Source organism: Jaculus jaculus, chromosome 2 (assembly GCF_020740685.1).
Source record: "Jaculus jaculus isolate mJacJac1 chromosome 2, mJacJac1.mat.Y.cur, whole genome shotgun sequence".
Taxonomy (NCBI): Eukaryota; Metazoa; Chordata; class Mammalia; order Rodentia; family Dipodidae; genus Jaculus; species Jaculus jaculus.
The window spans coordinates 138,440,259-138,454,455 of NC_059103.1; the positions used below are offsets into that span (position 1 = coordinate 138,440,259).

The following is a 14,197-nucleotide window of genomic DNA, read 5'->3' on the forward strand; positions in this document are numbered from 1 at the left end:
ACTAGAAGTAGAGGGAACTCTACAAGTGGGGCCTTACAGCTTCCCTCGTGTGTTTGGTGAAGTATTCTTCAAGATTTGTGGTATGACTTTGTGCCCAAACTGTAAAGATAAATGGTAATTTTCACAAAGGCCAAGGGTGGTATTCTGAAAAATACTGATTCTACTGCACAAGAACTGAGCAATCTTGCTTACTAATAAGGTCAGAGTTGGCATAGCAAATTGGAAATTGTTCACAATTCATAGGCTAAACTGGTTGATGGTAGCACCACAGATATTTGTTGGACTATAAGATTGAGTTTTTTTTTAAGCCTCTTCTGAAATGAACATCTTTTCCCCTTCTATAAGAATTTTTTAAGTATCCAAATTGGTTTCTTTGAGTTTCAATTCTTTTCACTTTCCATGCTGACTATCTTAGAAAGGTGTTAATGGGAGAAATATTTAAGAAGGGCAATAAATTCCCTGAGGAACCTATACTCTCAGGTAGCCCTTGCTATGAAATGGGCCACTCCAAAACCCATTGGCTGAGCCAACAACGACTTTTTCTTTTAAACATTTTATTTATTTGAGAGAGTGTGTGTGTGTGTGTATGTGTGTGTGTGTGTGTGAGGGGGGGGGGGGGAATGGGTATGCCAGGACCTCTAGCTGCTGCAAAAGAACTCCAGACATATGTACCGCCTTGAGCAGCTGGCTTACATAGATCCTGGGGAATTGAGCCAGAGTCTCTTTGTTTTGCAGGCAAATGCCTTAATAGTAAAACTACCTCTCCAGTCCCAACAGTGACTCTTAATTTGGATAGTTGGTAGTTCCTAGAAGTTTACTGATGTGACTGTGTTCTGCAGGGACTTTACTAGGCACCTGTGTACCTCCTCTGGACTTCTCATATCCCTCCTTGGTTCCGTTTCAGGATTTTCTTTTGTGCATCTCTGGTTGTCAGGAGGGAATATTACCAGCCATAAATCTTTTACCTGCACTGTGCTTGCCAATATGCCCTTGGACAAATTGAATAATAAGGCTGAGCCCAGAGCTCTAGCGAGAAGTAGCTACAATAATGTATGCATACTTGGCAGCCACAAGAAGTGGCCAAGTTAAGTAGTGCGCACACGAGAGAGAGAAGGGGGGATATGGTGTATGGGTGTGGTGATGTATGCTAGAGATTGACCCCTTACCAGTGGGCTGAGCTGCATCTGCAACCCTAAACTATCATTTTAGTAATTTATAATAGCATAGTTATTTAAACACAGTTGTGAAAATGATTTTGGAAAAATTAACACTATCTATTATTTTATACTTCAGTTACTTACAATCCAATTTATTATCTTAGTTAAGAAAACTATAGACCTCAAAATAACATCACCCATTAAGCATTTATTAAGTAACCAGTTTATTTCCCTTGTTTCCCTAGGTAAGTTTGGAACTGCTGTTTTGATTAAGATGTAAGCATCCTTTATGACATTAAAGAATTAAAATATAGTCATATGACTTAAAATGCAATAATATAAAAGAATATATTCCAATTTTAATGGTTTAATTCAAAACATTAATGTATTAAAATGTATACAACATTAGGGCATTTAAATGATTTGTATAATTATGGATAATTGATTCATTAAAATACTATCAATTAGCACTTATTTAATTTAATTTATTTTTAAACATTTTATCAAGAATTTTAATATATGAACATACTGTAATTTTCTTCTAATTCCATTACCTTCTCCCCCTCCCCCGACTACATTCCATCTAATACCCTCCTCTTTTCAAGGTATATGTCTTCTGTTGTTCTCTTCTTTTTGAACACCTCTATTTTCTGTGTTAAAATATTGATGAGCTCAGAATTGCGCAGGTGTGGTGGGGATAATGACCACCACTGTAAAGTCCTGAATATACCAGTCATTTCATGTTTGGAGAACAGCGCCCAAAAGTACTCTTTCCCACCCTGTGGCTTTTACGTTCCTTCTGCTCCGTCTTCCACAATGTTTCCTGAATCTCAGAGGTGTGATACAGAGGTTTCATTTAGTGTTGACCTCTCTCAAGCTTATTGTTTTCAGCTTTGATGGATTTTGAGCCTCCTCGATGTCTACTGCAGTTCCATAGAGAAGCTTTTCTGCTTGTCAGTGAGAACTGCACCCAGCACTCATGGTCACTCCACCACTTCCTGTGCAGTGTTTCTTTCTCTTCTCATCACCTTGATGAGTGTTGGGTCTTCCCAGTATTAACCACTATCTGAACAAAGAAGCTTATGGGATCCAAAGTGAAAAGAGCATTAATCAATGAGCATAAGTATACACACTTAGGGGACAGGTTTTTGGGCTCAACATATCCATTTAGGCTGGTAGCAGTGGTAGCTTTGCTCTAGAGCCCATGTACTTCTAAGCCACAGGCTTTTGACTCAGTTTTTAGTGCAAGGCATGAATTCCCTCCCACTGCTCACTTTTATACAGTATTTAGGCATTTCAATAAAAACTTTGAGAAATGCACCCCTTTTTAAAACGTACATCTGTGGAAGATACATTTACATAAATCATATATTTGGAGGATTATTTAAGCTACAGAAAAGTGTGCTGAATTGTCAGTGACTTTCCCTACTGATGTTGATTTTCTTTTAATTTCAAATTGTATTATTGTTTAACAAACTGAAGAAATAAATAACAATAGTCATCTTTCTAAAGCAGGCTCATGCAGTGGAGATGTATTCAACTATGTATTCCAGAATCTCTGAGGTTTTTCTTTCCTTCCCTCATTTCTAGCAAGATTCCATACAGTGGGTTTATAATAGCATTGAAAGTGCTCAAGAGGACCTCCAGAAATCCCATTCCAAACCTTCTGGAGATGAGGGAGGGGATGCTTTTGACTGCAAAGTAGAAGGTAGGTTACTTTTTCTCCCCTCATTTTCTTATAGTGTTCTTCATGTTGCCTGTACCTAGTCTCAAATATTGAAGGTCTAACATTATTAAACATATCATTTCAAACCAATAACTCATAGTAGTGTAAACAACTAGCATGTAATAGCTAACAGCTAACATGTAAAAACCATACTCTATTTGTTAGGCACTTTTAAAAATCTTTTTGAAACAATATCTCACAATGTAATGAAGGCTTACATGGAATTCATACTGTAGCCCAGGCTGGCTTTGAACTCATGATAATGTTCTTGCTTCTGCCTCCTGAGTGCTGGGATTACAGCATTTACCATTATGCCTAGTGGCAGGCACTTTTACAAAGTGTTTTACTAGATTTTTCTTATTTAGTCATTCACTAATAAAATCTCATCAGTTGGATAGCATTGTCACCATCCTCCTTGGGAGAGGAGAAATTGAGACCTTTGTAGATTAAGGGTCTTTCCTAAGCTAGTTAAGTCATAGAGTAAGGATTCTAGCTCAAGCTGTGTCTCCTTGTTTTGAGATGGATGTTATTTAGACTGTTCCATTCTGGTGTGACTAACAAACCCACAGTATTTACTTCATTGGAAGCTAGACAGAGTCTGTACCTCCATTGGCTCAGGACCCTCATTATGACAAGATCTCATCTGTATGCTTGTCAAAATGGGAGCCCTTGGCCAGAATGTCCAGAACTTCTTTAAAAAATGCTCTTGGGCTTGAGAGAGATGGCTCAGCACTTAAGGAACTTGCCTGCAAAACCTAATGGTCCAAATTTGATTCATAAAGCCAGGTGCACAAAATGGTGCATGTGTCTGGAGTTTGTTTTCAGAAGCTGGAGGCCTTGGCATGCCCATACTCTCTGTCTCTTCTCTATCTCTTTGCTTACAAATGAATAAATATTTTTTTAAAAAAATACAATCTTTATGTAAGTAACTTACCTTCTACTGTACTTCATCAAAGAGAGAAAGAGAGAGGCAAAAACCTTTGGATATGGATGTACTATGCCTTGTTTTCTCTATGGAACAGACGTACAGATGGCTCTATTCAGTGGCTTCTTTGTCAAGGACAACTAAGTCACTTATATTTATGCTTACATTTGCCAAATGCTATCAATTGTTGTTTGAGAACTTTCCCCAGTAGTCCTTGAGCTCACTTTTATATTTTGGTGTGTCCTTCCAACATATTTTTTGGTGGTATCCTTGGATACTTTTTAAAAAATTTTTTAAATACACTTTTTTTTTAAATATTTTTTTTATTTATTTGAGAGCAACAGACACAGAGAGAAAGACAGATAGAGGGAGAGAGAGAATGGGCGCGCCAGGGCTTCCAGCCTCTGCAAACGAACTCTAGACGCGTGCGCCCCCTTGTGCATCTGGCTAACGTGGGACCTGGGGAACCGAGCCTCGAACCGGGGTCCTTAGGCTTCACAGGCAAGCGCTTAACCGCTAAGCCATCTCTCCAGCCCTTAAATACACTTTTTATTGAAACTTCCATAATTATAAACAATATCCCATGGTAATTCCCTCCGGCCCACTTTCCCCTTTGAAACTCCATTCTCCATCATATGCCCTCCCCTCTCAATCAGTCTCTCTTTTATTTTGATGTCATGATCTTTTCCTCCTATTATGAGGGTCTTGTGGAGGTAGTGTCAGGCACTGTGAGGTCATGGATATCCAGGCCATTTTGTGTCCTTGGATACTTTTATTATGCCATTAGTTTCTTTCAAACCACTGCAGCTGGAAATTTTTCTTCTGGTAACAACACTCCAGACACATTATGTGTAGGGATTTTTCCTTGTTCTCCAGACAGCACCTGTGTGCCCTACAACTCAGTTCTCCCATCTGGGTGTTAGCACAGACACTCTAAGTCGAGGGCTCACTCCCGCAGCTGCCCTCACTGCAGTTGCCTGTTCTAAGTCTCAGCTTTTTACTTCTGTTTCTGGCCAATAGACTCTGAGTTAAGTGGATCCCGCATGCCCACTCTTTGTATCTAATAATTTTCAAGAAGGATACATGGAATTCATTAACACACTTCACTTGCTATCATAGATTTATTATGAATGATACAAAATGAGCAGCAGAATGAACAGATGCACCTGCTGAGGCTTGCCAGGGTCCCAGGCATGGGAGCTCTATCCCATGAAGTCGGGGTGTACCTCTCTCCTGGGATGCTTATGTACTCATCACCTTAGAAACACACCAGACCTTGTCCTTTATAAAGCTTTCGTGGCAGTTTCATGATGTAATGTGATTCACTAACTTACTGGCTGTTGGTGTTTGAACTTAACATCTTGCTCCTTACCTTAGTCTGGGAAGGAGCCAAAAGCTTGAATCTCAGATTACATGGTTGATTTCTCAGACAACCGCCTGCCATTTCAAATTGATCTCAGGGTTCACCAGCAATCACCTCACAAATATATACTTGGGTTTGGCTTCAACAAGCTGGTTCTGAGTAAAAAGAGGGCTAAGGATGGAGCTCAGTTAATACAGTATTTGCATGAAGCCTCCATCACCAAGTAGTTCTAATGATTTAGAAGTTCCTTGTTGGTAACTGAGTCCAAAGACCAACTATGTATATTCTTTACTGTGTGACACTGGTAACATGAGGGTATGATACTTAGGAAAAACTGTTTTTTCTCCGTGCCTTAGTTTGATTTATCTAACCCCTAGACAGTATTAAAAGTGTCTCAAGTTAAGTGGAGCCTTAACTCTGTTCTGATAAGTTATAGTGTTATATTTATTCAAAATAGGACAAGGTCCTGAGGCTTGGATTTCTTATTCAGAACAAGTCAGCATTGGTGCCAATCCAAAGGTAGATTAATGTGACAGAAACTGCAGTTCGCACTGTGCGACTTAGTGGTAAAATATTTGATATTTACAGTTTCTTTCCCTTTTGGAGGATGTTGGTGTTTTATATAAACTCATGTTTTATTTTTGCTTGTTTGATATTTACTCTTTGATCTCACAACAGTTTCTTAGGCGATTTTCAGTGTTTATTCCCTAGCTAACTCACTGTTGGCTAAATAACTACAGCAGACATTCCAGATAGAATTTTTTAGTTGAGTGAACAATGATGGATTTTCTCAATGAGTTCTCTCTGTAAGATGCTATTCGAGAAACTTCAGACCTCTTCTCTACTTAAAAATATGATTCTTGCATGCTCTTTCTGCCTCTTCAATATGAATTTCTTTGTACTTTTTTCTTCTTTGAGAAAATATACATCCCATACTTTACATAGTTTTAAAAATTATGAATTTAGCTTATGCATGCTTTTATAAAAACACAGAATCAACATCTGTAAATTGGTATAAACAACTGTGCATGTAGTTCACCAATAACAGTAGATTTATAGTCAAAAAGTAGTTATATAAGTGAGAAGATTTGGACTATCAGCAGTTCTATTTTCGTTTTTCCTATGTTAACAAGAATAGATGTACCATTTAGCGCACCTGTTTTAGCTGTCCTGTAGAGAACTCTTTTTAAAATGTTTGAAAAGAACTTTTAAAAAATACTCATTGTCAAAGTTACTTGTTGCTATGAAGAAACCATTAATATTTCCTGTATTCAAGAGGTAATAGACAAGTTCAACACCATGGCCATAATTGACGGCAAGAAGGAGCACGTGAGCCTAACGGTGGACAACGTGCACCTGGAGTACGGCGTCGTGTATGAGTATGACAGCACGGCTGGCATCAAGTGCAACGTGGTGGAGAAGATGATTGAACCCAAAGGGTTCTTCACCTTAACTGCCAAGGTGTGTGTGACCATGTGACAGCAAGGTTCGTGCTTCCGCATGAAGCAACTGCGTCTCTCCCACCACTTTAATAAGCGTGCTTGTGGTTGTGCACATAGCACATGTCTGTCCATTCACTTCCCCCATTTTCAAGTGTGTGTAATTTGCCTTTTATTGATCCTTCTGTAGTAGTATTGAGTTAGATGGGACTCTTAGCCAGGCCAGGTGTGTCTATTACATCAGCTGCACTATTAATTCAGGCTAATGAGTACATTTCAGAGAATTTTCATAACAGTTTTTTTTTTTTGAGGTAGGGTCTCACTTTAACCCAGGCTGACCTGGAATGCACTGTGTCTTAGGCTGGTGTTGAACTCACTGCAATCTTCGTACCTCAACCTCCCAAGTTCTGGGATTAAAGGTGTGCATCACTATGACTGGTGCAGATTTTTACTAATATGCATTGTCATCTGATGACTCATGTCAAGAAATACCTTATAGGAAATATAAAATTCTTCAGATGTCAGCTTTTGGACACTTAGGATCCAGTTTAAAAATAGATCCAGTGACATTTGTGTAGTCTTGTTTGAGAACGACATCACTATATGGCCCTCAGGGGAAAGCAAAGTGAGGAGGGCAAGAGTTTATATCCAAGTGGAGAAAAAAAAGTTTTGTGAAAGAGGTGACTGTTTTCCTTTTTCTGGCCTTTCTAGAAGATCAGTTAATCAGATTCCTAAGACCTCCACACACTGAGGCTTTAGTGTTTCATTTGGCTTTTTTGGCTTGCTGTGAAAATTCAGATATTACAAGTTGGAGAAATGAGACATGGCTTTCTTACCTTTGTTCATTTTAATTCTTATTTCAAATGTGTGTAGTTGAGCAAGCTATCCTTTATAGCATTCATTTAAAAATGTGTGTGGGAGAAAGAAACATAAAGATCTAAATTTGTCTTTAGAAATAATATTTTTACTTTATGTTCTTAAATTTTACTTAAAATACTTACAATTCTGATGTTGTACAGTGTAGGTGTCTATTGATAGGAGATAAACATTTTCCAAAAGCAGCCTGTTTACAACTGGCATACCATTCAATGGAACCCATGAAGAAGTTTGCATTCAGGTGATTTTATTAATCTTACCTCATTTTTCAGCTATTTCAGTTTTAGAAAACATTACTACATATGGCTCATATATAACTGTGTAAGGTACATAGAACTGTATGGCAAATATTATTTCCATTATACACATGATGAGAGCCAGCCAGAAGTACACACTGTTAATGAGAAAGCCACTCCGTTCTAGACCAGTGATCAAACACAAACTCATTGTCCATATCCAGTGCAATGGGAAAAGTAGAGCTGGTGATAAATAAAACACTGAAATAAATAGAAAATTGATGCACTAGCAGTTTATGTCCAATACATTGTTATGAAAATATTGGTTAAGGAAATAATCAGTCTTTGTGATTTGAACAGTTAGAAGTGCTATGAACAAATATACCATATTAATTTCCAACCATTAGAAATCCTCACTGATCCAGATTACATACACATGTGAGTGCACATGTGCGCGCACACACACATACACGCACACAGAGTTGCAATTTATATGCAAAAGTATTTGGTATTGAAAACATCGTTTGGATGCTTTTATCAGGTTGAGCTTAAACACTAAATAATCATTAATTTATACAGTACTAAGATACTTTTCAATTGTTATTCAATCATTTGTTCTTTGATCAGTCATTTGTTGACCCTGTCTGTCAGGCTCTAGGTAATAAGTAAAGATGCCTTTTTTTTTTTTTTAGCTTATTTTTTTCTTTGTGGTTTACAACAAAATTGAGAAAGGAAGATAACGAATGAATGTTTTCGACTAAAATTCAGGAGACATAGGTGAACATCAGAGGGTACTGATGTATCCAGCAGGGAACCTTTGAAGTCAGCTTGCATCACCAATTCAGCCTCGGGCAAAACCTGAGATTCCAAACAGGCAGGTCAAATCTCTTCACAGGCAGTGCCTGGCCTAACATGTCTATGCTGGGAAACTTAGAAGAGAAGAGCAATCCAGGAAAGTCTTCCTGCATGTTAACTTATGAAAATATGATATGCTTGCTTTTGAAGTTAAATGTTTTGTGTTCATTTATCACTACAGATTCTTGAAGCCCTGGCAAAAAGTGATGATCATTTTGTACAAAACTGTGCCAACCTGAATTCTTTAAGTGAGGTGATTCCTACTGACCTTCAGAATAAATTTAGTGCCATTTGCAGTGAAAGAATTGAACATATATGTCAGAGAATATCCAGTTATAAAAAGGTAAAGATTCTATACATTTACATGTAATTATTATGGAAGTTATTATTTTGAGTGTCAAAATTCAATCACTTCTTGATATCTTCTTTAAGTATTAGCTATGAATGAATTTTAAAAATATTTTATTTATTTGCAAGGAGGGAGAAGGAATGGGTGCACCAGGACATCTAGCAGCACCAAATCAACTCCAGATACATGTGCCACTTTGTGCATTTGGCTTTACATGGGTACTGGGGAATTGAACTTGACTTGTTAGTTTCAGCAGACAAGCCCCTTAACCATTGACCCATCTCTCCAGCCCTGAACTAACTTATTGAAATGATGAAAACATTTATATTATTTTTCTGATGTGTTTCCTGTTGTTATAACAAAATCCTTGAGACTAAAAATATGATAAAGAATATAATTTTGGGCTGAAGAGATGGCTTAGTGGTTAAGGCACTTGCCTGTGAAGCCTAAGGACCCTTGTTCTATACTCCAGATCTAACGTTAGCCTGATGCACAAAGGTGAGGTACACACAGAGGTAAGGCAAGTGAAAGGTTGCACATATGTACTAGGAAGGGAAAGCATCTGGAGTTCAATTGCAGTTGCTGAGGCCCTGGCATGCCAATTCTCTATACCCCCCTTTCTTTCTCTCAAATTAAAAAAAGAATAGAATCTTATGGAAAGCCCAATATAAAAATCCTAGACACTTATACAGGTCTAACTGATATAACACAGGGTGGTGAAGGATGATGATAGAGTATACCTGTAATCACAAACCTTGTTCCTTTCTATATATGTGTACTTTTTCTGTTCTTTCAATAAGATGCTAAGACATTGGAAACACTTGGCCTAGCCAAGACCATGGACAACATAGTACCAAACATTGTTCTAGGTGCCAAAAGTATAGGAGGCAACGAGAATGAGACAGACAAGATCTCTTCTTTAATGTTCTCATAGCCAAGAAGGGGAGAGAGAGCAGACCAATGTATAAATCCCTACAAAGAGACCATTTAAACACTGAAACACAGTCATGAGGAAATCAGGAAGGGAGGAGACGTGGTGATACTTTTACCACTAGATTGGGGAAGACTGGAGAGTGTCTATTTAAAAAATATTTTATTTATGTGTGAGCACAGAGAGAAGAGGGACACATACAGAGAGAATGGGTGTACCAGGGTGTTGAGCCACTGCCAACAAACTCAAGATGCATTTGTCACTTTGTGCATCTGGCTTTATGTGGGTACTAGGAAATCAAACTCAGGTGTTTAGGCTTTACTGGTAAGTGCCTTAACCACTGAGCCATATCTCCAGCCCAAGAGATTATCTTTTTGTGAAAGATTGTATCTGGTGAGTAGTAGCAGCTGAGAACTCCATGTGAGTAAAAACAGGCCCATCCAGGTGGAGACAGAAGAAAAGACTCCAAAACAGAAAGAAAGCCAGGTAGCTGGGCAGTGGCCAGTCAAGCAGAAGAGAAGCTCTGGCAGGTGGTTGTTGAGTACTAGGAATGCTTTATCCATTTGGAGCTTTGGAAGATTTTATGAAGGGGAATGAGTCCATCTAATTTAAGGTTTGGAAAGATCATTCTTTTGTAGGAATGAATTGCAAGTGGTTGAGAATGGAAAAACCATGGTGTTGTAATCGCTTTCATTGCTGGGACAAACACATGACCAGGAGCAGCTTAGGGGGAAAAGGTTTTTTTCAGCATTACAGGTCCGGGGGAAGCTTCATCATGGCATAAGCAGCTGGCTCACTTCCATAGATCCTGAGCAGAAACAACTGCAGCAAGCAAAAAAATCCAACAGCCAGAGCTCAGACTGATTTTTATAAAGCTAATAGGACTGGACTACAAGGTGCACCCCATTGACACCTCCCTTTTCCATCAGGGTTCTAGCCACTAGAGACTTAAGTTGCAAGTTCAATCTAAGTCAAAAATCCCTGAGGCTACGGGGGCCATACGTTCACATTCAAACCACCACATGTAGCCAAGTGGGTGTGATGTCAGTGGTCTAGTTGGAGGTGATGATAGCTTTGACCACCATGAAGGTGAAGGAGAAAGAAAATGTGACAGATTTCTGGATGTATTTTAGAGGGATAATTTGTGGGAATTGATCTCCAAAGCATATTACATAATAGGTTTTATTTATTTTTCTTTGCACATCAGTAAAAGATTAATAAGTTATTTCCCACAAGGTCCAAGTGGATGCTGAAAATCTAGAACATCCTTACTATGATATATTGTTTATCTCAATATATGAATGTTAGTTAACTATATGTGTTTTAAAATCTAGATATTGTAAATGAAAATAAACCCATATGTACCTACATATGTCTGAATAAGAATAAGGATGTGGGTGAATGAGTACCCAGAAAAATGGTCAAAATTGGCTGCATCACCTAGAGTAAGACAAGAGGAAACGAGCGTTATCTTTTTTTTTTTCTTTAGGAATTTCCTGTAATTCTTGCTTTCCTGGTTAAGTTGAATGTGTATTATAGTTGTGTGTTTTATTTCTAAGTCCAATCTCATAGAGTACTCAAGGTAACTGCTTACCTGAAACGTCAAATAATCCTCTTTCTGTGTTGGTTGAGCTCAGTTCACCTATTTGAGTTTTGGCAGAATCCATCATTATGCCCCATTAGAGGTGAAGGATATAAACTCGTCTCTTCATTATTCTTTATCTATAGGATTGACATTACTTTGAAGTAAAATATAAAGACTAAATAATGCAAGTTACTTTAATTTTCCTTCCAAGCACATTTTGAAAAACTGACTCATTTCAACTACAAAGATGGATCTGTGTAAGGTGTGGCTGGGGTTCCCTCAGATTCTGGGCATTGAGGTCTTGCTAATTTTTCTTTGTTGTGTTTTTTTTCTTATTAATTTCATTTGTCCCTATTTTCCTACCACATAAACACTAGAAATAGCTTAAATAGATATACACAGAAAAGGAAAACTATATATAACAACAACATTAAAATAGTAAGAATTAGGTATGGAATAAATTCAGCTACCTGATAAAGATGGAAACAACAGGCTTGAACAATGCATGTTTACTGCTTAATCACATACAAGACCAACTGATAGGCATCCAGTGGGGGCAGGGATTAAAAGTCTTAGGACTATTCAACTATTCATATTTTATTATTTTTATGCACATTTGTGTACATATGTACTTATCATACATGTATATTTGTGCATGTACACATGTTTATTTGTGTGTGGATGCCCATCAATATGTGTGTATGTGGAGGCCAGAAAAAAAAAATACCAGTTGTCATTCTTAGGATCACAGTCTGTCTCCTTTGAGACATCATTGGCCTTGAGTTCACCAATTAGTGCAGTCAGATCCCCCTGTCTCTGACCCCCTCCCCAGAACTAGGAGCACAGGTGTTCCCTACCAAGCCTGCGTTTTACATGAGTATTGGGAATCAATCTCAGGTCTCATGATGTATCACAAAAACTCTTGCCTCGACCCCTTCCTATCCTTTCTTCCAGGATATTTGCCCACTTCTGCAAGGTCAAAACTGGCTCACCATCATGTCTAGGTTATAACTCCTCAGAAGGGGAACATGGGAGTAAATGTCCAAAGTACACAGTTTCCTTTGAGGGTGTGATCCTGACATATTCACATTGCTCCTGTTCATACCCAGTAGTTATTTAGCCAGAGTTTCCTTTGAGGACATGATCCGGACATATTCATATCACTCCTGTTCATACCCATTAGTTACTGAGACAAAGGGAGTCTGGAAAATGATACCTAAAGCTGATATCTGTGTACCCAGCTGAAATACAAAGAGGTTTATTACTATAATTAAGAAAATGAGAATGTATATTGAAGGAAAGGGGCCAGTGTCTACTGTATGGTTAAGCTATATTACAGTAGTTACTGTGGGAAAGGTCACATGTAAGCAGATTCCAGGATTCTGGGCATTTGCTTAAATTGAATATTATCCCTTTTGTTTCATGACAGCTTAAATAAAAAGGGAAATTATCTATTACTTATTTATCACATTACCTGTGGAATATATACTTTTCTTATGAGAGCTTTTCCTGGGATGAGTTCTCCGGGAACTCTCACTCATGGTGTAATAGGGGTAATGCCAAGAAGTGTCATAAGTAGTGCCCATACACACCCCTGCAAGGAATGGTAAGAGAAACACAGGTGCATTTTGTGTAGCAGACACTTTTAATGCACATTTCATAGACTCAATTCCATGAAAGTGAATTTGTTGTAGGATGGGGAAGGAAGAACACAGAAATATTTACTGATGTGTACTTCTCATGTAGACAAGAGAGGCATAAAGAAGAGTCACTTCCGGATGCCAGCCCTGTCACACTTAGAATCTAATCAAAAAGTCATGCCCAGACTGGAGAGATGGCATAGCTTAAGTGCTTGCCTGTGAAGCCTAAGGACCCTGGTTCGAGGCTCGATTCCCCAGGACCCATGTTAGCCAGATGCACAAGGGGGCGCACGCATCTGGAGTTCATTTGCAGTGACTGGAGGCCCTGGTGTGCCCATTCTCTCTCTCTCTATCTGCCTCTTTCTCTGTCACTCTCAAATAAATAAATAAAAAAGAACAATTTTTCATTTTTTAAAGTCAGGCCCAATTGCATGAAGTAAGCAATAATAATGCTTGAATTGCTTGTCCGAAGTCCCACAGAGGCTGGCTGAGCATGCTGACACTGCACACTCTAGTGTGAGGGTGCTTCCTAGAGTTTTGTGAAACACAGCAGTTTGTGGCTGCCTGCTGCCAGGTATCAGGCATCGCATGTGCTAGTTTAAAGTTACCCATAGTCTGTATTTACTAAAAGAAATATGAGATTCATAGTGCCTGCTTCACTGATGAAGTGACTGAAGTTCAGAGTGGTAAAGGAACTTTCACAGTGGCGCCCATCTGGCCACAGTACTGGGATTTGATGCTTGCTCTCTTTTATTCTAACACTGGTTTTTGTTTATTTACCTCCATCTCACATTGTCTCATAAAGCTTATGTGCTGTTATTAAGAGAGCAGGGGGAATTCCAGGAAAGGGAAAATCTCTGTAGATTGAATAGTCAGTGTTCAAATGGTAGGGCAGATGGGGAAAGGAAATGTCACTCATGCAAGGTAAAACTAAGACTGAACTTATATATGAGGAATTGTCTTCCTGGATTGGAAAGGAAGGTTGGATTTGGTTGTGATTAAAAAAGAAATTGGTGCCAGATGTGGTGGTGCACACTTTAATCCCAGCACTCAGGAGGCAGAGGTAGGAGGATCATTGAAGGCCACCCTGAGACTCCATAGTGAATTCCAGGTCA

The 14,197-nt window shown here is 38.6% G+C and overlaps 1 protein-coding gene across 2 annotated transcripts in view; it reads left to right on the forward strand.

Moving 5' to 3' along the window:
- Nucleotides 1-14,197, forward strand: part of Prex2 (phosphatidylinositol-3,4,5-trisphosphate dependent Rac exchange factor 2) — a 318,249-nt gene that overhangs the window by 165,661 nt on the left and 138,391 nt on the right. Inside the window, exons 21-23 of one of the 2 annotated variants that reach the window (XM_045143485.1) lie at nt 2,748-2,865; nt 6,448-6,632; nt 8,759-8,920. In XM_045143485.1, the coding sequence (XP_044999420.1) occupies nt 2,748-2,865; nt 6,448-6,632; nt 8,759-8,920 (465 nt within the window). The remainder of the gene's footprint in view (nt 1-2,747; nt 2,866-6,447; nt 6,633-8,758; nt 8,921-14,197) is intronic. The other variant, XM_045143486.1, reaches the window with a different exon arrangement.